This window comes from Geotrypetes seraphini, chromosome 14, assembly GCF_902459505.1.
Source record: "Geotrypetes seraphini chromosome 14, aGeoSer1.1, whole genome shotgun sequence".
Lineage (NCBI taxonomy): Eukaryota > Metazoa > Chordata > Amphibia > Gymnophiona > Dermophiidae > Geotrypetes > Geotrypetes seraphini.
Window position 1 is genome coordinate 73,956,463 of NC_047097.1, and position 26,846 is coordinate 73,983,308.

A 26,846-nucleotide genomic window follows, 5' to 3' on the forward strand; every position below is an offset into this window, starting at 1 on the left:
CCAACCAATCGCTGCCAGGCACAACTAATCTTTACCACTGTCGTTAACCAACCAATCGCTGCCAGGCACAACTAATCTTACCACTGCCATTAACCAACCAATCACTCCCGGGCACAACCAATCTTTACATTAACCAACCAATCGCTGCCGGGCACAACCAGTCTTTACCACTGCCATTAACCAACCAATCGCTGCCAGGCACAACTAATCTTTACCGCTGTCGTTAACCAACCAATCGCTGCCAGGCACAACTAATCTTACCACTGCCATTAACCAACCAATCACTGCCGGGCACAACCAATCTTTACATTAACCAACCAATCGCTGCCGGGCACAACCAGTCTTTACCACTGCCATTAACCAACCAATCGCTGCCAGGCACAACTAATCTTACCACTGCCATTAACCAACCAATCGCTGCCAGGCACAACTAATCTTTACCACTGCCGTTAACCAACCAATCGCTGCCAGGCACAACTAATCTTACCACTGCCATTAACCAACCAATCGCTGCCAGGCATAACCAATCTTTACCACTGCCATTAACCAACCAATCGCTGCCAGGCACAACTAATCTTTACCACTGTCGTTAACCAACCAATCGCTGCCAGGCACAACTAATCTTACCACTGCCATTAACCAACCAATCACTGCCGGGCACAACCAATATTTACATTAACCAACCAATTGCTGCCGGGCACAACCAATCTTTACATTAACCAACCAATCGCTGCCGGGCACAACCAGTCTTTACCACTGCCATTAACCAACCAATCGCTGCCAGGCACAACTAATCTTACCACTGCCATTAACCAACCAATCACTGCCAGGCACAACCAATCTTTACCACTGCCATTAACCAACCAATCGCTGCCAGGCACAACTAATCTTACCACTGCCATTAACCAACCAATCGCTGCCAGGCACAACCAATCTTTACCACTGTCGTTAACCAACCAATCGCTGCCAGGCACAACTAGTCTTTACCACTGCCATTAACCAACCAATCGCTGCCAGGCACAACTAATCTTACCACTGCCATTAACCAACCAATCGCTGCCAGGCACAACCAATCTTTACCACTGCCATTAACCAACCAATCGCTGCCGGGCACAACTAATCTTACCACTGCCATTAACCAACCAATCGCTGCCGGGCACAACCAATCTTTACCACTGTCGTTAGCCAACCAATCGCTGCCAGGCACAACCAGTCTTTTCCACTGCCATTAACCAACCAATCGCTGCCGGGCACAACCAATCTTTACCACTGTCGTTAACCAACCAATCGCTGCCGGGCACAACCAATCTTACCACTGCCATTAACCAACCAATCGCTGCCGGGCACAACCATTCTTTACCACTGTCGTTAACCAACCAATCGCTGCCGGGCTCAACCAACCTTTACCACTGTCGTTAACCAACCAATCGCTGCCAGGCACAACCAGGAAGTCATGCAGCTACGTTGCAGCTTTCCCTATGTGCTTCAGGAGCAGCGCAAAGCATTCAGCGTGCCAGCCTGCGCTAAAAAAACGCTTCTGCGGTTTTGTAAAAAGGGGGGGGTATATTTGTATTTTTCTTATCAGTGTAGCTTGCTTTGGGCTTAGGGTGTACAGATAAAATTTCAGTTTTAAGTGAATCATTTGGAACTGACCTGTTGTGAATTTCAACCTTCAATGTTCCAGGTACAAGATGACCTTCAGCAATTAAAACAACAACTGTCACATTTCAGCATCCAGGGACAGGGTGGAAAGGTGGATATTCAGGCTCTTGAAACTGCCATTCAGAGGACGGAATTTGGACTCAGGGTGCGTAAAGATGTCCCATCATTCTATACACCTTGGAGAATATGCTTGCATTTATATCTAGGTCTCAGCAATATTTCTACATACGAGGGGGTGCTGAAAAGAACGAGGTGGATATGGGGCAATCAATGATCTGAAGCAGTGTCAAAACACAGAATTTTCTTTCTGCAAATTGGCACTTAATGAAATAAGATAACCCTCTTCAGCCACAGTGGCAAAATGACGCTCAGAATTTAGGAAGTTGGGTGGTTGGCCTGAGAACAATCAAGCCCTTGTGATATCACTGATGAGGTTGACTCTTATTGGTAGAATGGGGCATTATGACATCACAATCTCAGCTCTGGAATGTTGCTACCAGGGGGTGGTGAAAAGTTCTAAGCCCAACGAAGAAGAGAATGAGGTGGATATGGTTCAATCAATGATCTGAAACAATGTCAAAACGTGGAATTTCGTTTCTGCAAATTGGCACTTAACGAAATAAGATAATATTCTTTTCAGCCACAGTGGCAAAATGACGCTCAGAATTTAGGAAGTTGGGTGGTTGGCCTGAGAACATTTCAGCACCCCCTCTTAGCTCTTCAAGTTTTATTTAAAATTTGATAAAAATGCTTATAAAACATTTCTAAGAGATTTACATTAATAAAAATGGACATATAAGAACGTGTAAGAGACAGACATAAACCATGACTAACTTGAAGCGTGGATAAAAGGGTAGAAGTACAATTTAGTTTAAAAAGAGGAGCAAATAAAGGGAAAACATTAAGGGGAGGGATAAGAGCTGCCTAAAAATGGCTGTGTTGAATAAAGTTATTATTGATCAAAAGCGTCAATGGAGAGGGAGTCTTTAAATCTCTCTAATGGGTTGGCAAGTAATTTCATAGTTGGTAACTGAGACGATATCGGCACGCCTTGTATTTCTGACCTTTACAGAAGATGTTGCTTTGTAGATCTTAGGGCTCCTTTTACTAAGGTGTGCTAGTGTTTTTAGCGTGCACTAAACCCACGCTACGCGGCTAGAACTATCGCAGCTTAGTAAAAGGAGTCCTTAGTGTCCTTGGAGCCGCGTGTGGAATGAGAAGTTTATCCCAAAATACCGGTAATTTTGACTGTCGAATTTTAAAGGTTAGGAGGGGAATCGGTAACCAATGAACATTTTTTAGGAGTGGCGTGACATGATCAAATTTCCTTGAATTTGTAATAATTTTTATTGCCATGTTTTGGATTATTTTTTTTAGCGTCTTATTTCCTTTTGGGATATGCCTTTATACAGGGAATTGCAGTAATCAAGTTTCAAAATCACGAGAGAGTGAATTAAGATATTTAGGGCCACTGGTTGTAGGACCTTTGATATAGATCTTATCATCCACAGTTTAAAAAAACAGTTTTTAACTACTGCACTGATCGGGTCATGATAGCAAAGTTTCTGATCTATCATTACTCCTAGGATTTTGATAATTCCTACCACTTATAGGGTGGAATTATTTCGTTTAATTGGTGCTGTTAGAGTGAGACCATCTTTCCACGGGAATAGCATTGTTTTTGTTTTAGAGACGTTTAAGGCCAGCATATTATCACTCAGCCAATGGCTGATTTGTTTTACTGAATAAGAGAGATCCGTGTATAATTTAGGCAGGAGAATTTACATCCAGCTTTAGTCAGTAAAAATCCTCGCATCTGAAATTGAGCGTGGATCCCAGTAGCAAACAGTATTCTGGTCAATGGTGCCCCCAACTCTGAGTGCCATTAATAGAATATCGCTTAGGGCTCATTTTTATCGGCACCCAAAATTGAGTCCCAAATGTCCAAATTCACCTCTGCTCAAACAAGGTGCATTAATGTGCCAAAATGAGCATTATTCGAGATGATCCAGGAAATTATAGATCAGTGAGCCTGATGTAGAGACTATTATAAAGAACAAATTCCTGAGCAGATACATAAACCAACATGGATTTAGTCAAGGGAAATGTACTACATTTCTTTGAAGGGGTGAGCCAATGAATTTTGTGTATCTGGCTTTTCAAAAGGCATTTCACAAAGTAGCCCAAGAAAGACTTCTGAGGAAATTGGAGTGTCATGGGATTCTCTAATTATAAAACTCTTTTTGTCTCTAAAACTTTAATTTATAACATTTTATTGAAGGAAATAAATAAATATAATATAATACAAATAGATTTGCAATTATGATATTTTCATACATATTTCTATCATTCCTCCAAAATGTATTTCCATATGACCCATATCAACCCCCCTTCTCTCCCCACCTCCCTTCCCCCCTCCCATTCACATTGTATTGAAGTAATTAATCAAATTATAATAAATTATGAAATTTACATACATATTTCTATCATTCCTTCAATATACATTTCTATATGACCTATTCCATCCTACCCCTGCACCCCCCAATTCTCCACCCCCCCCCCCAGAACGGAAGATGACACGTATTACCAGGTATTGCAATGCTATAAATGTTTCCAAAGCTTCAATGTAAAATATTAATAATCATACTTCGTGCTCTAGAGGAAAGATTTTGAATATATGAGTCCCAAATTTTCAAAAAGAAATGTGTATGTCTTGGAAACTTACAAACATCCATCATTCACGAGTGCTAAAAGAAAGGACCGCATGACTCAGCCCGAGTGCTGCATAATGGCAGGACTTAGGCATGGAGTGGAGAAAGTCGTGCTCAGAAGCAGATTGAAGCTCTTTGGGGTGGACACTGACATGTGAAGTAGCTTCTGAAACTCCATGTACACTGATGGCACTATGATTTATTCATATTTCTGGAAGGAGTTAATGACAGGAAGCATTCCCATATGGTGGCTTGCTGCTCCAGTATCAAGCTTTCCCAGTTCTAGCAGAGGAATGCAGGCTTAGCAAGGACACAGTTAATGGTCCAGATCAAAGGAGGAAGCCGAAGCAGGGAAGAAAAAGGATGGCAGAGGGGGAGGGAAGGGCAGCTCTCAAGTAACTCCATATTTAAAACAGTGGCTGCTTATAAATTCAGCAAATGGCGCTCAAAATACAGAACTCAATGCTATTCTGCAAGATGAGCAATCATTCTAGAATAGCAACGAGTGCCAATTTGGCTGCCCAAATTTATGCCTGTTGAAACTAGGCGATTTGTTATCGAGTAGCTCATTAGCCGTCTTGGACTGGCACCAGCAGCTGTGAGCTGGTCCTGTAGTTCAGATATACCATCCAATCTGTGCCAATAAAGAGTAGCGGAAAGCACCAAAGGGAAGTCTGAACTTGAGATCTTCTGATGTGAACGTTTGCAGTAGAGTTCAATGATGCTTTCCATTTTCTCCAACAGAAGCACGCAGAAGAATACCTGTATTTCCTAAACACACAGGTACTTACTATTCCGCTGAAAACCAAGGGACAGCATGGCTTTTGGTAAGGAAAATGCAAAGTCTTTGGGCTAGTTATGCTGTTAACACAGATGATTAGTGAGTAGGTCCTATTGCATGAAATGGTAACATTTCAAGTGATTCCATGTATAGGTTTTGGGGGTAATTCTATATCTGGCACCTCTGCGTCTTCCTCTGATAAACTCCCAGGACCAGCTTCAATATAACCTACCCTCTCTAACTGCATTCCATATGTAATTTTCATACAGTTCTTCACTGTCAGTTTAATTTCCATCCTATAAGTTCACATAGAATTTTTCTTTTTTCAACCATCTTTATTTTCTCTTCTTTATTAATTTCCAGGTACTTTAGTTAGATTGTGAGCCTTCGGGACAGCAAGGGAATTTTTTAAGTACCTTCTTACTTCTCATTTATAATCTTAATGTATATTTTCTTCAAACCGCTTAGAACCTAAAGGATATAGCGGTATATAAGAAATAAATTACATTACATTACATAATGGTAAGCTGAATGCGGGAGGTGGCACTGAGCTGCAGTGGGGGGAAGGAGAGATGCTGGACCATGCCAGGAGAAAAAGAAGGAGGGAATTTAAGAGAGTTGGAACTGGGGGGCGGAGGAGGGAGAGAGAATTGGGCTACAGGTGGAAAGAAAGAAAGAGAATTGGATTTGGGGGGAGGGATACAGAAAGAGAGAATAGGACCTGGGGTGAGGGGCTGGGGAGAGAGAGTTGGACCTGGAGGCGGGAGAAAGGAAGATATTGGGGAGCCCCCTGGAGACCTGTGCCCACTGCAGTACCTATTCAGGGGCTAGTGGGTTAGTTGAAGTCCCCTCAGCCAAGGAAATCTGCTGCCTGACTCACCTCTTTCTCCTCATTCTGCCTCAGGAGCAGAGAAATCAACAGCAAAGCATGCTCAGGGAGTGTTGGCATTAGTGGGGCTAGAGGCACCCCACTGACTTTTTTGGTCTTGAGGTAACTTTGGCAATGGATTTCTGTGATTGGCGGGGAAAAGGGGAGAGGAAATGCATGGCTCCCCAATCCCCTCCTGTGCCTCCCTCCTCCCATGGATTGCTGGTTATGCCTTATGAATAATTGCCAGACTGACATTTTTAATTGAAATACAGCCCTAGATGATACACATAAAACATGAATATAGCGTGGACAGCTGAAAGTGGATCTTCATCATGTGATATGAATTAACCCTAGTGGTCCTTCTATTCCGGTATCCTGCTTCCAACAGTGGCCATTTCATGTCACAGGTATCTGGCAGAATCTCAAGAAGTAGTAAGATGCAAAGAGAAAGCTGAAGTGTGAATGTTCATCTGAGCCTCCTGTAGGCATCACTTGAATCAGATCAAGTTTCAAGTTTATTAGGTTTTTATATACCGCCTATCAAGATTATCTAAGCGATTTTTACAATCAGGTACTCAAGCATTTGCCCTACAGGGGAGCCGAATTCAAATCCCACCGCTGTTCCTTGTAATCTTGGGAAGTTCCTTAACCCTCTATTGCCTCTTTTACAAAGCTGCAGTAGCACGGCAAATGAGATGAAATCCATTCAGTTTCTATGGGCTGTGCCAGGAATCGTTACTGGGGCTTTGTAAAAGGGGCCTTAGATGGTGAATCCTCCAGGAATAGAAAAATAGCTCAGGGTAGATATTCAGCTTGCAGCAGTCTGTGTTTTTCTAATTGCCGACTGCCACAGGCTGAATAGACCTGGATGTTCAGTGCTGGGCCTTATCCGGGTCTTGGGCAGCTGCTGGGGTTATTCTGTGGATAACCAACAAGAGGGATTTTCCAGATGCTGGTACTGAATCTCAGCGGTGCCAGGATAACGTGCCAGTCTGCTTCCATTCCTCTCCAAGACTGTCCTGGTGGTCTGCGCCTCTGTTCAGTGACCCTCTGCGGGGACAGGTAGAGCAACTGAACCAAGCAGGAGCCTTTTCTGGAGATTGGCCGGCTTGAGCTACAACTGAAAAAGGTGTGAGCTAAGTCCCAAATTTCTTCCACTACCAATTGCTCTCACCCCCAGCCCACTTGCCGAGACTGGCCGCGGTCCTGGCACTAAACCCTGCATGTTGTCCTTGGGATCTCACCACTAGCAGAGATGAAATTCACTTTGTCTCCTTTTTCCTTTGTTATGTTTCTAGTCAGTTAAAACCATTTGCATTTCTAGGAGCAGCAGCCCAGACTTTGTCATGGTATCAACACACAGTCCTATTAAACTGTATTGTTTGTTCATTGACGTTATGAGCTCAGAAACATCTGCCCCAGCAGTAAGGGAACAAAAAAGAAAGCAACATTTCTTTTTACCCCGCTGTGCCAACATCTGAGCAGCTGAAGGAGTGAAGAGAGATGAGAAGCCACAGTTACACTTTGAATATAGATGGTGTTTGTCCTCCCAGTGCATGGCTGGAGCTGCTCCAAGACTGCAGATTCCTGCTGAGAACTTCCAAGAGGATGACTGAGCTGCGAATATTGATGGCTTTCTCAAGAGCTTTTGGCCTTTCTTCTTTCCTTCTGATTCTCATATACAGCTCCTTGCCTTACTTCTCCTTAACTGGCTCTTATCAGGATACTCATACTCTGGTACACCCCTTCGCCTTAAACATCTGCAATCACCATATTAAGGGCTATGAAAGCAGTATAGAAGTTGTTCCCAGCCCACCGTCTCCTCTCATTGGTGGGAGCAGCGCAGGCAGGGCACCAGCGAATAAGTTGCCCAGCTCAGTACGTTTTTGTCTGTAATAACACACAACCACCGGCGTATGCAAAATCAGTGGCATATATCCAAGGAGGAGTGTTTGCTCACTCAGCATCTGTGCTTTTACTGTCTTTACCTGCTGGAATTGTTACCTGGGTATCAGCTCTGAATAGCAGCTGGTATCCGGGTACAGCCCAGCGCTGAATATCTGGCTACAATTTTCAATGTGGCATCAGCATAATGCCTGCTGTGGGGATGGTTTCCTGAGCAGTGGACTGAGAATCAGAGAAGTCGGAGTTCAAATTCCAATTCTTCCACTAACACTTCTTGTGACTTTGGGCAAATCATTGTCTGCCATAACCTCATTGGCTGTAAGCTCTCTTAGGTAGGGACATTCAGACTTATACCTTATACAGTAGCCCTAAGAAGGTCAATATTGAAAGGTTAGTACCGCTGGATATTGGCAGTAACCACCAAAGTGAAAACCAGCTATTTTGAGGGTGGTTCAGAGACAGTCAGCACTTATGCAGTGAAGTGACCGCATTTGGCATGGGACAACATGAAACTCAGTCCTCCTTTTATCTGGTTTTGCTTAAGTACTAAATAGCCCACTGAATAAGAGATAGCCGCATAAGCCCTGGACGGCAGTAGGCAATACTGACCAGCTAACTAGTTATCCCAGCTATTACTAGGACAGGATGCAGCTCTTAGGCCGGCAGGAAATGCCACTGTAAGAGCAGTATGATCTGGGCTTGGTCCGGGTCCTAATGTTATCATATCCTTAGTGGAGTTGGTTGGGTGGCATAGTCTTAACAGTCCCCTCCCCAATTGTACAAGTTCTTAGTCTTGGCCACACTCCACTGAAAGTCCTAAAGAGGCCAGGAAACAAGCACACTTCTTTTTCAATAGCCCTGTCAGTTTCTGCCAGCGTCAGAGCTTCAAGAGCAGCTCTAGGGTTATCTACTAACATCATCTTCAACTAGATCCCCCTTTGAATAGTGGTGTTGATTATCTCTGCATTGTCTCTCTGTCTTAGGGGATTTCCTATGCCTGCTGCTGAGACGGCCCCAAAGACATGCCTTTTCCCGCAGATGCCCGACAGTAAAACACAAGCTGCTCAGACCTGGATCAAAGCCACCCACCTTTCTCCCGGTGAACAGGTCAGTAATGTGACTGTTATTTTTTGCAGGAAGTTTTCCAAAGGGTCTAAGACTGCCTGATTCTTGGACAGCTTGTGCTTTGGATTTCTTTGTGGCTTCAATATTACTTTTGCCCTTCTCTCTAGCGAGTCATCCGAATTACATGCCAGTTTTCGTTGGAAGCCAACTCCAGTTACCCTCCAGACAGCTGCACTCTCTAGACCAGCAGATGATTTCAGTCTAATTTCTACCTTAGTGCATGTGGTGCCAGTTGGGTATTTTATAACAATTTCCAGGGTGGACATTATAACAACATCACAGTGTTATAATGGGTCATTTAACTTCAAAGATCTTTGATAGCCAAGGGGAGGCGCCTTTGAAGTTTCTGCTCCTTAAATGGTTCTTTTTCTTGATAAATGCTGGCCATTGTCAGTGGGACCATTTGTTTGAAATGTTTTGTCACAGATAAGTAATTTTGCAAAATTGTGGTATTTGGTAGGGTTACCAGATGCCCGGATTTCCCCAGACATGTCTGCTTTTTGAGGACTTTGTCAGAAGTTCGGGAGGATTTTCATTTAACAACTTTTGTCCAGGGAAACCGTGCATCTAGTAACCCTACAGCAGTTCAACCTAACCAGACTCCTTCTCCTTCCCACATGCACCTATCCGGAGTCCTCCTTCCCCCCACACGTACCTATCCGTACTCCTGTTGCCTCTTCCCCCCCTCCCCTGTGCACCTATCCAGAGTCCTGTTGCCTCTCCAGCCCCCCCTACAACTATTCAGAGTCCTCCCCCTCTCCAGCCCCCCCATGCACCTATCTGAAGTCCTCCTCCCTCCCTCCCCCAGGATCCTGTGCTTGCTCACCTGCCACTTTTGTAACTCTTCTGCTGTCGTCAGCGTCAGTGCACTAAACACGTTGCCTTTGATGACCCAGAAGCTTTCTCTCTACAGAGAAAAAGTTTCCGGGTCACTGAAGGCAGTGTGTTTAGTTCACTGATGCTGATGATGGCTGAAGGGTTACAGCAGCACCAGGTGAGCCAAGCACAGGATTGGGGGTGGGGGAGGAAGAAAGATGCTGGGCCACAGGAATGGGGGAGGAAAGGGAAGGAAAGCTGCCCTAGACCTCCAGGGGAAGAAAGGGAAAGGGCAGATAGACATACCAGACCACGGAAGGAGAGATGTCAGATCACTGGATGAGGAAGGGGTGGGAGGAAGAAGAGAGAAATATGATCTGGGGGTATTGGTGGATAACACAATGAAGCAGGCGGCACAATGTGCAGCGGCCTCAAAAAAAGCGAACAGAATGTTGGGCATTATCAAAAAAGGTATCACTACCAGAACAAAAGAAGTTATCCTGCCACTGTATCGAGCAATGGTGCGCCCACATCTGGAATACTGCGTCCAATACTGGTCGCCATACCTCAAGAAGGACATGGCAATACTCGAGAAGGTCCAGAGGAGGGCAACGAGGATGATAAAGGGTATGGAGAACCTTTCATATGCCGAACGGTTGGACAGGCTGGGGCTCTTTACCCTGGAGAAGCGGAGACTGAGAGGGGACATGATAGAGACTTATAAAATCATGAAAGGCATAGAGAAGGTGGAGAGGGACAGATTCTTTAGACTAGCAGGGACAACTAAAACAAGAGGTCATTCAGAAAAACTGAGAGGAGACAGATTCATAACGAATGCAAGGAGGTTCTTCTTCACTCAGAGGGTGGTGGACACCTGGAACGCGCTTCCCGGAGAGGTGATAGGACAGAGTACAATTCTGGGGTTCAAAAAGGGACTGGATGATTTCCTGGAAGCAAAGGGGATAACAGGGTACAGATAGAGGTTTACCTTACAGGACATTGAGTGAATAGGGTATGGATATTTTAGGTTAGGTAGGGAACACTTTCAGGTCATGGACCTGGGGGGCCGCCACGGGAGCGGACTGCCGGGCACGATGGATCCCTGGTCTGACCCGGCAGAGGCAACGCTTATGTTCTTATGTTCTTATGTTATGTTGGTATATCCCTTGGCCCTCTAGTGATTATTGCATTTCTTCATATGTGATTATTTTGTGGGATTAAAATCCACAGGTTTTCTTTTCATTTTGGGGTATGTTGGAGGTGGGGGGGGGGGATTTTCATTTTATTACTCTATGGTTGTTTTGTAATATTTGCTTAAAATATTACTGTTAAAAAATTACAGTTAAAAAATTCATTAAAATATTACAGTTAAAAAAAAAGAAATGTCAGACCAGGGAAAGGAAGGAAAAGGGAGGGGAAGAAGGGAAAGACAGAGAGATGCCAAACCACAAAGGGGGGGGGAGAAAGGAAAAGAAGGAGGGGAAAGAGATGCCAGACTATGGGAAGGAGAGGATAAAGATCCCAGATCATAAGAGGGGGAAAGGGGGAAGAAAGATGTCAGACTGAAAGAGAGGGTGGAGATGGTACACAGGGATGGAGGGGAAGGGGAGAGAGAGGGAGGATATGATGCACAGGGATGTGAGGGGTGGGGAAGGAGAAAGGGAGAACGAGGGAGGAGATGGTGCATAAGGATGGGAGGAGTGGGGAAGGGAATAGGGGAGAAGAAAGAGGGAGAAGATGGTACATATGGATAGATGAGAAGGGAAGACATGGAAAAATAGATAGATTTGAGGAGGAAGCAGAAAAATGGAAGAAAGTTGAATGTTAAAAGTTAATGCCAAAAATGGATATAGGGCAGAAAATGAAGGAGAGAAAAAGAACAATTGGATCAGAAGACCATGGAAACAGTTAAGATGCACAGACAGAAGGAAAACATCACCAGACAGATTTTATTTTCAATTTAGTGATTGAAATGTGTCAGTTTTTAGAATTTACATCTGTGGGCTATATTTTGCACTCTTCTTTCTATTTCTCTGGGGCAGAGCCTGGCGGCTTAGGGGTTTAGTTTCTGGTCCTTTATTTGCATAGGGTTTATCTGTGTTCTGAACATGTGACCAAGACCAGATGTTCTGGTAGGAATGAATGTCGTGGCCCCAAGTAGGAAGATCTTTGTTGGCAGTTTGTTTGGGTTTTGGAAGGCCCTTAGTCCTAGTATTTTTGGAAAGAGTAAATAAGCGATTCACATCTACCCTTTCCACTCCACTCGCCCCTGAGCTGTAGCCATCTTAGCTTTTTCTCATCACCCTTCTCTGAACCTTTTCTAATTCTGCTACATCTTTTTTGAGATATGTTGACTAGAATTGCACACAGTATTCGAGATGCAGTCATACCATAGTCATACAAGGGCATTATAACATTTTCATCTGTGTTGTCCATTCCTTTCCTGATAGTGATGCTTGTGGCCGCATCTGGAGGGCCTCTACGCATGGGGAAAAGTTATTTCAGTTTACATCTCGTATATAAGTAGATTACTCAAGGTCACCCAGAGAATCAGGACAGATCCAGACTTCAAGCACAGAGAAATCAAATAATTCACCCAAGAGAAAAAGAATCAGGCTAAGATGTCTCAGTTCAAACTCTCTGCACATTGTAACTATATACTAAGGGTTTTTTAAAAGTATGAAAATTGCTAAACATTTACGTGATAAATTTTTAAGGGAGCGACCAGAAGGCTCGGACTCCTCATAAAATACAAAGAGCGGATAGTGAAAAGGATCGATTTTTTTTACTCTGTCAAAAATGACAAAGACTAGGGGACACTTGATGAAGTTAGAGGGAAATACCTTTAAAACCAATAGGAGGAAATATTTTTTCACTCAGAGAATAGTTAATGTATTGCCAGAGGATGTGGTAAGAGTGGATAGCGTAGCTGGTTTTAAGAAGGTTTGGACAAGTTCCTGGAGGAAAAGTCCATAGTCTGTTATTGCGAAAGACCTGGATCGGTAGCATGGAATGTTGCTACTCTTCCTACTAGGCTAGATGGACCGTTGGTCTGACTCAGTAAGGCTGGTCTTAAGTTTCATATGTTCAAAGGCAAGCAACAGTTACATTTATTTTCATAAAGTCCCAATAAAATAGCTTGACTTGGAATCAGATCCTTCAAAAGAAGTTCCAACTAGGTTCCAAGTTTCGGCAGTATGGAATGCCTTCCTCAGGGGACAATCAAGTAACTCAGTTGGGAAGAAGTTCCAGTTCTCTCCTGATTCACCATGTCCTTCCTCCTTATTCCCAACTGAGTTACTCGATTGTCCATGGGGGAAGCCACTGCTTGCCCTAGATTGGTGGCATGGAATGCTGCTCTTATGGGAGTTTTTGCCAGGTACTGGTGACCACGAGGATGGGCTACTGGGCTAGATGGACCATTGTTCTTAACTGCGAGCTAATTTCAAGTCAAGATGAAAGCTGTGAGCCAGTCCAGGTTTTTTGATTCTTCCTTCTCTGAGCAATCATTGACATTGCTTGCAGTACAGGTATTAGGATGCAAAGGTGGACTCGCAGCTTTGCTTGCTTAGTGGCTGCATTCAAAACCTGGAATGTACATCCAGAAAATATAAACAGCAGTAAGGGGTACAAAATACCTACATTGACTCAGGTACAAACAAGATGCTGGAAATTATGTGCAGAAATTTGACTGTATGGGCTCAGTGTAGAATTTCCCACCCCCAACACAGCTCCACAGGTGAAAATGTGGCTGCTTTACCTGCATATGGGATCAGTAATCAGACCATGTTTTCCCATGGCTAAATATTTGTTTCCCCTTTTAAAACCCATTTTGAACCGCTTTAGTGATCCCAGGCTTTCCCTGGAAGGTAAAGCGCTCCTATTGGCCCTTCCGCCTCTGGTAGCAATGCCATCTGCTTAAAATTACATATCCACAGACAGCAGAGAGGGCACTCATTCCCTCCTCCTAGCCAGCTGTTCCACAAGCCGGGCACACCAGCAGAAAGCCTCTTATTCTCGAGTACTTGGGAGTCCCAGCTGGGAAATTACCATCTATAATTTCCCACATACTATCTTTCAAACTAGGTAAGCCCCAGTGTACCCCATTAAACTGAAAGTGCTTTCTAGAAACTAGGAGTATCACAACACTGCTTACTCCTCCGACTTCTCATTTTAATGCTTCTGCTTTTCGATTTCCTGGGAAGATTATGAAATGCATTTAAAACCAGAAGGCATCAGCGATGTCCATCTGTTTGCTGTAGCTATTCTGGTTAATACAAAGAACCATCAGTCAAGTGGGACATCACAGCAGACCCTTTATATACAGAAACTATCTACAAGGGGCCCCAATATTTGAAAACATTTGCAGTGCTTATATTCTTAGAAATGCCACCTATAAGGCAAGGAAGCTTAAGGGTAGTCCATGGAAGGTGCTAGCACTCCTATCTATTTAAGCTAGGCCAGCAAAAGACCAGGCCTGACCCAACACTTCCATGGTGGCGCCAGTAATCAGCTTCCTTTTTGTGTGTACTGGCGTTATCTATATGGTTCAAGGACGGATTACAAACCAAGAAGCCAGACTAAGTTGGATCAGAATAAATGGATTTGGATTTTCAAAAGGCATTTGACAAAGTACCTCATGAAAGACTTCTGAGGAAATTAGAAAGTCATAGGATAGGAGGTAATGTCCTTTTATGGATTTAGAACTGGTTGAAAGACAGGAAACAGAGAGTGGGTTTAAATGGTGAATATTCTCATTGAAGAAGGGTTCCCCAGGGGTCTGTGGCTGGACCACTGCTGAACATATTTATCAATGGGAATAACTAGTGAGATCATTAAATTTGCTGATGACACAAAGCTGTTAAATCGCAAGAGGACCTTGTGAGCAAGTGCAAAGTGATGTATGTGGGAACCCGAACTCTAGTTACGTGATGCAGCTTTGGATCTTGGGGCTCCTTTTACAAACCGAAGCCCATAGAGATTTAAAGGGCTTCGGGGCTGTTGCCGTGCGGCAGCCACTAGCACAGCTTTGTAAAGGAGGCAGTAAGTGTCATCATAGTAGCATAGCAAATGATGGTAGTGAATGGGCATCTCTCCTGCTGCCAAAGAGGGCTATAATACTCCCACTAAAAATAAAATAGATGACAGTTTGATTCTTCACGTCATTTTTTTTGCCACAAGATGTCACTGTACCGGCACCCCTGGACCAGTCACTGATTTTTGTTGCCAAAAGCCAACGCCACACTTGGAGATGTTTAAGAATCCACTAAAGTGCTCGTTTCAATATTCAAGAGCCCATTTGCATGGCAGTGTCGGAGACTGCTAAAAAGCTCACTAAAGACCGAGATAATCTGCCTCTAAAATGCATGCAGGCGAAACCACCTGAAAACCAGTTTCTTCCAAAAGTCTATGTAGCATTTCTTCTCCTTTGATTCCAACAGAGACTTGGTATTTGAATGGCAAAACATATTCTAGCTAATTGGTTATAATAAGGCTTGTTTTCCTCTGACCAGTAAAGTCAAACCACAGCCACTACTGCTACCATCTTTTTCTTGAAACCTGCCTCAGTTGAGAGAACCTGCCTGGACCAGAATTTAATCAAGGACAGAGCTCCTCTGCTGTTGTAGAAAGAGCTTCTGCTATGTGTTAACACGATGGAAAGAGCAAGATCTTCTTCAAAATGCGATTGGGCTTCAGCTAAAAGCCAGCGCGAGAGATATTTCCTGGTTCTGGATCTTATAAATGAAGACAATTCAAAACACCCCCCTGGCTATCATTCTCAGCTGTTTGACTGGTCCAGGCAGTGGTTTGAAGTCAAATGACAGAAGGTCCATAGCCAGGCAGATTTAAAGAGCTGTATAGCAGCAAGAATGTTGTAGTTAAACCACCTTACAGCAGGTGGCAGAGGCCTCCCTGAGAATGGATTTCCAGCTGGAGACACTATTGCATGTGGGAAGGTCTTCACATGATTTGTGCCTGACTAATTCTGTCTCCTTAAGATCAAAACTAGATGTCATTTTTACACTGTTTAGCAAAGTATTTGTGAGCTTCAGACGCTTGAGGGTTTTAACTGTGTTGATTCATTGCATTAAGCTGTGCAGATAGCAGAAATAATCCTCTAGTCTCTGTTTGTTACAGCATAGGCTGGCTCTGAGCTCTAAAATCATCTTGGATCCAGAAAATGCCATCAATAGAACTCTGCTGAACGAGAATTTCGGCATCACACTTCCACAGATCAATCAGAGAAAGACAGTGACTGTAAGTAAATCACCCCCATTACACAGTTTTTACCATTTCTTGGTGCTTTCTAAGTCATACGACCTCGTAGGAGCTCTCGGTTTAGCTAAAGTTGTCACCTGCCTTTAGAAATAGCAGGATGGGGTCCTCCCTCGGATTCTCTCCCTCTTCCCTGACCCCCACCACACTTCCCATTTCCTCTTTCTGCCATCTGTCTTCTTCCCCCACTTTCACTTGCTTTCCTTTCCCATTCAGCTTCCATGTCCTCCACGGGTGGGCCTGGGCCCACCCAGTAGCGGTGCACTTTGACCCTACATCAGCATGGACTGAAAGGGCTGAGCTCTCTTCAGTGGCTCAGTAGTAGCAATTTCCACATGCTGCCTGCCACTAACTGGAAGCCTCCCTCCCCTCTGTCACATCCAGCCCAGGCAGAGAAAGAAGAAGTTGTGGCAGCTGAGGATGTCCTCCAGAGGTGACTGGAACTCCCTTCTACCAAGCTCTATAGCCAGCAACAGCATCTTTCAGCTATCAACTAGAGAATGACACGAGGAAAATTTGTCCCCGTCCCCGCAGGAACTCAATTTCTCCATCCCATCCCCACAAGCTTTGTCGCTGTCCCTGCCCCATTCCTGTAAGCTTAGCCTTAACTTAATTATACCTTTTGGTGGAATTCAGTATGCCATACTGTATTTATAAAATGGAGAGGGTGCTTGCTATACAGCAAGGAAATTATCACAATTTTAAAAAGATTTGGGGGCCATTGATTACATATTCTAATGATCAGACACCTTAAACACCTTGTTTTATATAAGATATAGGTGGGGTGGGATTGGGAAATATGATAATTGCTAATTGAATTATTATTAATAGATGGGGTGGGTGGGAAGGGATTATTTTATACTTTAATGTTTATAAGTAAGATTGTCAAGTGATTTGTTTAAAAATTTTTCTGATTGATTATTATACACTTGTAAGATATGAAAATGAATAAAGATTTACAAAAAAAAAAAAGCTTAGCCTTAACTTCACAAACCTCAAACACTTATGATTTGAAAGTTTTTGAGACTTGTGTACATGAGGACAGAGTTTGCAGGGATGAGGAAAAATTTGTCCCTGGGTCATTCTCTACTATCAACAACTAAGCGTGCGTGGAGTGTCTACACTGGTGACTTAGGGATGTTGTTGCTGCTTGCCAAGATTGGTAAAAGCGAGTTCTGGCCGACAAAATGAGGATCCTCATTAGTTAAAGTATTTATGTTCTGATGTGGGGGGAGGGTGTGGCAGAGAAAATTTTGTGCCCAGCCAAAATTGGCGCTCTGGCTACACCTCATTCCTTGACTTGCTTTTCTCTAACCTCCTCACGCTCACCTACTCATCATCCTTCATTCAGTCCCCATGCTCTTTCTCCAATCTTGCCCACCACTCAGCCCCATCATGACCCCAAATCCTCTGGGCTTGTCACTTCCTTGTGCTTTATGGAATCTCTCCTAGCCACATTGCCTTTACTTTTGGAGAGTAAATGTTCGACGCTCCTGCTCGGCACTCAGCGGCTTCTGTGACTGGCTCCCGCAAATTCTTGCAAATTGCAAGAATTCGTGGGAGCCAGTCACAGAAGCCTCTAAGCACCAAGCAGGAGCGTCAAAGCGCGCTGCCAATCAGTGCTGCTCAGCGGCAGAAAAAACCAGCCATAACCGTCTGGGTTAGCAGTGGGACAGGAGCCGGAAAGCTTGCTCCTGCCCGCTGCACCTCTGGACTACCAGGCCATAGGAGGTAGGAGGATGGGGCAGAGTGCTTAGCGAGCAAGGGAAGGGGGCTGAGAACTGGGTGCAGAGTCGGGGGGCTGTGTGCAGAGTCTGACACGGGAGGGAGAGAAGGAGGCTGGGTGCAGAACCTGACAGGGAGGGAAGGAGGGGGGGCTGGGTCCAGAGTCTGACAGGAGAGGGGGAGGGAAGAAAGGGGGCTAGGTGCAGTACTTGATGGGGGAGGGAGGAAAGGGGGCTGGGTGCAGAGCCTGATGGGGGGAAGGGAAGGGGACTAGGTGTAGAACCTGACAGGGAGGGAGGGGGGCTGGGTCCAGAGTCTGATAGGAGAGGGGGGAGGGAAGAAAGGGGGCTAGGTGCAGTGCCTGATGGGGGAGGGATGAAAGGGGGTTGGGTGCAGAGCCTGATGGGGGGAAGGGAAGGGGACTGGGTGCAGAACCTGACAGGGAGGGAGGGAGGGGGGCTGGGTCCAGAGTCTGACAGGAGAGGGGGAGGGAAGAAAGGGGGCTAGGTGCAGTACTTGATGGGGGTGGGAGGAAAGGGGGCTGGGTGCAGAGCCTGACGGGGGGAAGGGAAGGGGACTGGGTGCAGAACCTGATAGGGAGGGAGGGAGGGAGGGGGGCTGGATCCAGAGTCTGACAGGGGAGGGGAAGGGAAGGAAGAGGGCTAGGTGCAGTGCCTGATGGGGGAGGGATGAAAGGGGGCTGGGTGCAGAGCCTGACGGGGGGAAGGGAAGGGTACTGGGTGCAGGACCTGATAGGGAGGGAGGGAGGGGGGCTGGATCCAGAGTCTGACAGGGCAGGGGGAGGGAAGGAAGGGGGCTAGGTGCAGTGCCTGATGGGGGAGGGATGAAAGGGGGCTGGGTGCAGAGCCTGCCAGGGAGAGGCTGGGTGTAGGGGGGAGGGAGTTGGGAAGGCAGGGAGCACAGATGCTCAGGGGTTTGGGAAAGACAGATACTGCACGTACTGGGAGAGGGTTGGGAAGGACAAATGCATGGGCTGGGGGGGTTAGGAAAGGAGGAAAAGAGAGATGCTGCACAGGTGGAGTAGTGGGAAGGGAGAGAAAGAAATGCTGCTGGTGGGGGAGGGAAAAGGGATGGAGAATTTTGGACATAGGTGTGTGGCGTAAGGGAAAGAGAGATGATGTATATGGGGAAAGGAAGAAAGAGGGAGAGTTGTTGGACATGATAGTGGTGGAGAGGAAGGAGAGAGAAATGTTACACTGGGAGGGAGGAGAGATGACCCAAAGAAGGGAGAGATGTCAGACCACTGGAATGGGAAGGAGAGAGAGAGAGAGATGCCAGACCACAGAATGGAAGGGAAGGAGGGGAGCGAGAAATGCCAGACCGCAGAAAGGAGAGGAGGAGATGTTAGACCTCGGGAATAGGGAGGGAAGGAGAGAGAGAGAGACGCCAGACTATGGGAGAGGAGAGAGATTCCAGGCTATGGGAAGGAGAGGAGAACGATGCCAGACCATATGAGGGGGAAGACAGAGAAGTCTGACCATGGGAGAGGGATGAGTTGCATAGGGATGGAGGGGAAGGGGAGACAGAGGGGAGGAGATGGTGCACAGCAATGAGTGTCACGGGGAAGAGATAAGAAGAAATGCTTCTTATAGATAGATGGGAGTAGGGGAGAAGAAAGAGGGAGGAGATGGTACACATTAATAGATGGGAAGGGAAGGCATGGAAAAGTAGATTTTGAGAAAAATGGAAGAAAGTTGAATGTTAAAAGTTAATGCTAAAGATGGATGTAGGGCTGAAAGTGAAGGAGAGAAACTAGCAAATGGATGAAGTGGCCCTGGATACACAGTTAAGAGCACAGACAGAAGGAATTGCAGCCAGAGACTGGGAAAGATGGGTTGAAAACTAAAATCACCAGGCAACAAAGGTAGGGGAAATGATTTTATTTTCAATTTAGTGATTGAATTGAGTTTTGAGAATTTGTACTGTTCCAGAAGAAATGCATTTGTTTCTATTTCTCTGGGGTTTTACTGCATGTAGAGTCTTGCATCTTAGGGTTTCCTTTCTGTATATTAGTACTTTTAGTCCCGTATTTCCATATGGGTTATCTGTGTTCTGGTAGGGAGGAATGTTGAGAAACATACGGTGTGCTTTGTGTAGTTTAATTTTGTGGTTAACCATTATGTGTTGTTAATACGATTATATTGTGTGAGTGTATGCAAAATGAATGGAAAAAATGGTATTACGATTAGTACTATTATGGGGGCGGGGTCTGGGGCGGAGCTTGTGGGCCCCCCAATACAAAAAAGCGTTCCGCTGCCTATGCTACAGCTTTAAAAACTGCAGGTACTTAAAGAGGGGCATGTGATTTTGGGAGTTAATCAGTTTTAAAAGACATGAGGCGTAAATTTTGCAGGATTCTGCAGCTCTATATTGTGATACCTTTTTCCTTCAATATTCCATGTGTTGTAACCTAGTCTCACAGCCTTTTCAGTGGCACAATCCAGGTGTTCTATTGAAGCTCTTGGGTCCAGGGAAGCCGCATCATTCCAGAGCTCCACAAACTGTAAAAGAATGAGATGTCTGAAAGCCAGCTGACTGCGTACTTTGCAGAAGGATGCTGAATTAGAGGTCACCAAATTAATGTCATGCTACAGTAATTGCACATTTCTGAAAGCAGATATAAAACCAGAGCGAAAGTAAAGAGAATTCCTCCCCTGTTTCAGCTGACAGTTTGTTGGTAAAACAAATTAATCTTTAGGGAGGTCACCATTTGTTTGGGGGGGTTCTTGTCATCTGGAATGTGAGATGGGCTGGGGTGCAAGGGAAGCCACCGTGGTTGCACCTAGCTAGCAGATTTCTTGAAATCAAATCCAGCACCTGCTTGCAATGCCACGGGCGGCTGCTTTACAGCTGTCTCTGGACACGAGCGGAGGCCCATCCCTGAATTCCAATGAAATGCTGGCCCTCTGCCCGTGCGGGACTTGTATTGGCATTCATGCTGGCCACAGTTTTCAGCTTGTGCTGTTTGCGCAAACAGATGTGCTATCTGCAGAAGTTCTGCCTCCCTTCTCCCTCACACCTGCTAGCTGACAGAAAGAGCAGTTTGGAGGGCGTCAGTGACGGCTCGTCCTGTGCTGATCCTTAAGGAAGTGGTGGGCTGAGCCACCAGAAGCTTCCCTGCGAAGTGGTATTTCAGTTTCAAGTTTTATTTAGAGTTTGATTAATCGCTCGATGAACAATTTTCAGGGGGAACAAACACATAAACAGTACTCAACTAACAAGACATACATTACAAAAAGGGTAAGAAATACAATATTGAATAAAAGGAGAAGGCAGAGAGAAGGAGAGAATGGGCCATATGGTAAGATCGTGTCCTGACCCGATTCACTAACCTTCCTCCTGAACGTATCTGCACCTGATCCGATCCGTGCATGCAAATACAGGCAGGCAGCGATGGACACCGACTGGGCTGGCCAATTAAAAAATAAGCGACTGCAGTGGACCAGTCGCTCAGGTCCTCGCTGACTGCCCTGCTCTCATGCCCTTCCCCGCAGTGCAAGTTCATGCTTTTAAGCCACAGGTTTCCAGCTCTGCCGGGCACAGATCGGATTCAATCCGTGCGGGCGGTTGCTGACTTGATTCTAATTGCCCTCATTTGCATGAGGGCAATTCGTGATTGGATCCGATCTGTGGCCTTTGTGAATCTAGCCCTATGTGGACTAAAGTCTCTTCAAAACAACACTGCAGCATAATTGCTGGTTCTGGTCTAGAATTTGCTTATAATAAATATTCTAGAATTTTGACCATTTAAGAATCAGAAGGAAAGAGAGAGACCTGAGGAAGACAGCATGATGGTCTCTTTAGGTGTAAGAAGAGCATGAGATGTGTTGAATTTCACTTGAAATGAACGAAATCCCTTTTCTCTTCTAGGTAGGAGGCATTTTTCTTATTACACTTATGACATTTGACGTTTTGACCATTTTAGTCTTGGCTAGTCCTCCAAGTTTCTTTACAGATGGAAACGGCAGCACATTTCAGATCAGCAGAGAGAAGAGGAACCAACTGACTGGCTAACCATCTTCTTGTAATTGACGTCCAGGCTTGGGCCCCTCCTGTTGTAACTCTCTGTTTTGTAGTCAGCCCTAATGGTTAGTGCAATGGCCTGAGACCAAATTCAGTTCCTTGTGACTCTGGACTCTCCGTTGCCCTTAGGGCCGATATTTGCGCTTAATTGGATAAAGCATATTCCTATATTTGAATACTATACCTCCCCCCCCCTTAGGGTCTTTTATCACAAGCCACATCAGTAAAAGCTCCAAATTCCTATGAGCATCGGAGCTTTTACCACAGCGGCTGACAATAAAAATCCCTAACGCAGCTGGATAAAAGGGGGCCTTAATTAGATACGTTTTATACTTGGACATTCACTGCTGGTCCTGGATATGGCCTGGCATTTTGTCATTCAGCAAACTACTGACCACTTGGAAGCTAAGGAATGCAACTGGGCAAATTTCTTCTCGACATTAACCTTGTGTGTGATGAGCCACCCTTTACATAGAGTGTTCGTAGTGTCTTTGCTGTTTTGCGAGAAGGCTGGAGGGTGAAGTACAGCTTGCACTGCTATTTCCTGGTAACGTTCATTTCTTAACAACTGCACCAGTTTCACACTACAGAAATCACCTTATCTTGCTTGGATTTAATTAACTTTATTTTATTTTAGATTACATCAATTAATGACACCCAAACAATTATACAACGTGTTCCTAATCAGTAGGAACACTGTCTGAGTTGTTACCTTACTTATCGCTAAGCTTTTCCTTACAAATTAAATCATTCTGGCCCCCTTTTAAGGAGCCACATTAGGCTTTTTTGTCTCCGGCCACGGCAGTATTGGTTCCGACACTCATAGCCCTCCCCTTCCCCGGCAACAAAAAAGCCTAACACGGTCTGTTTGCTGGCTAGTCTTGTAACCTGTTGACAGTGTTGTGCAGTGGCCAGGTTGTAATCCAAGGCTACTCTATTTAAAAATTTGGGATCCTGCAGTATTGTTAAAAAAAAACCCTTCAAAGCGGCTTACAATTCTAAAAATTGAGGAGAAAGGAAGGGGTCGGTGATTTTAAAGACAATAATGTGACTGTGAGGATAAGGGGTAAAACTACAAATTTAAATAGGAAAAGTGCTTTGGGCTAGATCACTTTGCTGCTTGGTGGCCTTGGCATGAGCTTGACCAGTAGGACTTGAGTTGCTTTGCAGTATCTGATCTTCCTCTGCAAAGGCTGGTGATGGAGTGGTTCATTTTAGGTGGATACGTTGCGCCTGTTTTAAAAATGCCATTGAAAAACCAAAGTAAGCCAAAAGGGTAAAAAGTATCTAGAGGAAATTCACAAAATAATATTTCTTAAACCCAATTTGACAAATTCAGCCTATCTGAAACAAATATGTATCATTCTCATATTGAAATGACAGCACCAACAAATGTCACATAGATTTGTACTGAAAAAAATAACAAATAACAGTGTCCCAGTGACGTCCGTATCAAAAATATCTATCCAAGACCAATTCAACCCTTGTAACAAAATGTATTTGAAATTTTCAAAGGCTTAAATGCAAAGTAATTCTACTACTACTAATCATTTCTATAGTGCTCAGGGCTACTTAGACTAAGACACACAAACGTACACTTCAAGATTTTGTCCTGTCATATTGATCCCTGAGGTCTCACGATTCAAGGTCAGGTGCCCATTCCTCAGGGGGTTAGGAGAAATGATCAAGAAGAGGATCACAAACAGATCAGAGAAGGTTATCATGCCGCTGTACCGGGCCATGGTGCGCCCTCACCTGGAGTACTGTGTCCAGCACTGGTTGCCGTACATGAAGAGGGACACGGTACTACTCAAAAGAGTCCAGAGAAGAGCGACTAAAATGGTTAAGGGGTTGGAGGAGTTGCCGTGCAGTTAAAGATTAGAGAAACTGGGCCTCTTCTCCCTTGAAAAGAGGAGACTGAGAGGGGACATGATTGAAACATTCAAAATACTGAAGGGAATAGACTTAGCAGATAAAGACAGATTGTTCACCCTCTCCAACTCTCTAAAGTTGAAAGGAAATAGATTCCATACAAATGTAAGGAAGAAGTTCTTCACCCAGAGAGTGGTAGAAAACTGGAACGCTCTTCCGGAGGCTGTAATAGGCGAAAACACCCTCCAGGGTTTCAAGATAAAGTTGGACAAGTTCATGCTAAACTAGTGAGACTGGACTCATTTGGAGCACTGGTCTTGACCTTGGGGCCACCACGTGAGCGGACTGCTGGGTAGGATGGACCATTGGTCTCACCCAGCAGCGGCAGTTCTTATGTTCTTAGCCTCATCTGGTGGGCATGCAGATAATCTGTTGAAGGGGTTTCCTTGGACCCTGTGGACTCTGCCAGCCTCAGGGGCCGTGGCACAGGGCTTTAGTCTGGTTTTAGGTTTTGATGAGAAAATGTACAATGAATGAATAATATTGGCAGAATGAAGAAGGCAGATTCTGCTAATGGCTGATTTTGGTATCTCTCAGGTTCAGTCTGAGAAGATTGTGAAGGGTCCTACTGTACAGCGTCTCTCTGTGCTTCCTGTATCTCATCGCATTGATGCCTCTCTCATCCCACCACCAGTGACAGAGAAAGATGCAAAGAAAGGTGAGGTTCCATATGGAGTAAGGAATTGGATCTAATTAGGTGACTTGTCCCCAGAGTACACGTAAGCATACCTATCTGTTCCCCTTCTTAGTATTTCAACCAAGACAGGCAGGATGCAGTTATTCTGACTGATGCAGTGACATAGCCAGATCTGCTATTTTGGGTGGGCCCTTCTCTCCCTGGTGGCTTAGAATCCCAGTAGATATATCAAGTATAGTCTTTCTTTAACCTTCCCCTCTGCTTCTGCATCCAATTTTTCTCCCTCTCTCTTCCCTCCTACCCCTAATCCCAACATGTCTGCGTTTCTCTCCTCCCCTGCCCACAGGCCAGCAGCTGCTCCTCTCTTTGAAGCCTCTGTCATTGTACTTCAAAGCATAGGTACCAGCTCTATGGGTACCCAAGCACCCCAATATTTTTGGGACCTCACATGATCAGGGCCAGTGTGCGGTCCAGGCATCTCTTCCCCCTTCTGTCCATCTCCCTCCCTACCCTTCCCCTCACCTTCTCGGTCTCCTTTTGAAATCAAAATCTTTTTTTTTTTTTTTTAAGGGCCCTGGCACAGCAGCCATTCTCATAGGCTGACGGTGCTGCCTCAAAGCTTTCCCTCTGCCTCAACTTCCTGTTTCTGTCTGGGTGGATCGTGGCAGAGGGAAAGCTTTGAGGCAGCACCAGCAGCTTGTGAGAATGGCTTCTGCGCCAGGGCCCCTCTGAAAAAGAAGATTTCAACTTTGAAAGAAGACCAGGAAGGGAGGGAGGTTGATGGACAGAAGGGGAAGTGATGTCCGGACTGCAGGGTCCCGTGAAGCTGTTTTAAGTTAGCTCAGGGGTAGGGGTGGGGACAGGGAGGGATGAGAGCATGGGGAATGTATACCGGGAGGGGGAGGGAAGGAGAGAGAGAGATGCCAGACCATAGAAGGGGGAAGGAGGAATACAGAGATGTCAGACCATAGGAAGTAGGGGAGAAAGGGAGGAGATGATGCATATGGAGGGAAGGGGAGAGAGATAGAAGAAATGCTTCTTATGGATAGAGGGAGGAGATGTTACACATGAATAGATGAGAAGGGATGGGAAGACATGGAAAAGCAGATTTTGAGAAGAAAGCAGAAAAATGGAAGAAGGTTAAGTGTTAAAAGTTAATGCCAAAGATGGATGTAGAGCAGAAAGCGAAGAAGGAGAGAAAAACAGCAAATGGATAAGAAGGCCCTGGAAACACAGTTAAGAGCACAGACAGAGCCTGGGAAAAGATGATTAGAAAAATTAAATCATGAGACAACAAAGGTAGGGAATATGATTTTATTTTCAATTTAGCGATTGAAATATATCAGTTTTGAGAATTTATATGTGCTGTCTATATTTTGCACTGTTCAGGAAGAAATGATTTTCTTTCTATTTCTCTGGTGTTGTTCTGCATCTGGGTTATGAACCTTCTCTCTATCTAGGTATTTTGAGTCTTACTGAGCGAGGCCTGATCCCTTCATCAGCGCAGCTCACTCTGCCTTCTTCCATCTCTTCCCAGTCTATTTTACTCCATGACTTCCAGCAAATCCAGAAAGCAGAAGGATATGAATCAACTTCAGGTATTCTAGGGCAGCGGTTTCCAAACGCCAGTCCCCAAAATTGTTTTACCAGTCTGCGGAAAGCGCACCCTTAGTGTTAGCTGTCAGGGATTCCAAGCCTCACCAGCTGAAAGCCTCTCCCCTATAGGTGCCCAGTATAAGAGGCTTGAGGAGGCTAAGCCTCCCCAGCCTGAAACATAACCTTTCCTGCCTCCCTCCTCCTGCCACCACTGTTGCTTCTTCCGATCATCATCAGCAGCCACAGTGTTCAGGCGCACATTGTGGGCTCTACTGGTCCCTTCCCAGGTCAGGATTTGACATAAGAAGGGGCAGAGGACTGGCAGAGTTAATAGCATTTGCCTGCGGCCCACACCTGTTGCTGTTGGTCAGAAAAGGCAACAGCAGTAGCAGTGATGGCAGCAGGAGGGAGGCAGGAAATGAGGATAGAAGTGAGGAGAGATGGGGAGACACTATGATTGGAATGTGAGATGGAAGGGGAGAAATGACTGCGGCCCCGATGCACAGCGTACCTGCTAGGCGCAGCTCCATCCCATTCCTGCCCCCACCACTGCTCTCCCTCCATGGATATCATAGACCTCTATTCTGTGCTACAAGCAAAGTGGTTGGCAATTGCCAGACCCTCCTTTTCTCTCCTGATTTCCATTATATTGGACTGCTCCATGCAGAATCCAGTCGGGTTTTCAGGATTTCCCCAATGAATATGCATGAGATCTATTTGCATGTACTGCTTTCAATGCATATTCATTGGGGAAATCCTGAAAAC

At 45.2% G+C, this 26,846-nt stretch overlaps 1 protein-coding gene across 2 annotated transcripts in view; it reads left to right on the plus strand.

The window, feature by feature from the left end:
- Positions 1–26,846, plus strand: part of IQCH (IQ motif containing H) — a 110,104-nt gene that overhangs the window by 1,648 nt on the left and 81,610 nt on the right. For both annotated transcript variants that reach the window (XM_033919667.1, XM_033919668.1), the window contains exons 2-7: positions 1,685–1,807; positions 5,118–5,200; positions 8,914–9,037; positions 16,010–16,129; positions 24,386–24,506; positions 25,946–26,083. In XM_033919667.1, the coding sequence (XP_033775558.1) occupies positions 1,685–1,807; positions 5,118–5,200; positions 8,914–9,037; positions 16,010–16,129; positions 24,386–24,506; positions 25,946–26,083 (709 nt within the window). The remainder of the gene's footprint in view (positions 1–1,684; positions 1,808–5,117; positions 5,201–8,913; positions 9,038–16,009; positions 16,130–24,385; positions 24,507–25,945; positions 26,084–26,846) is intronic.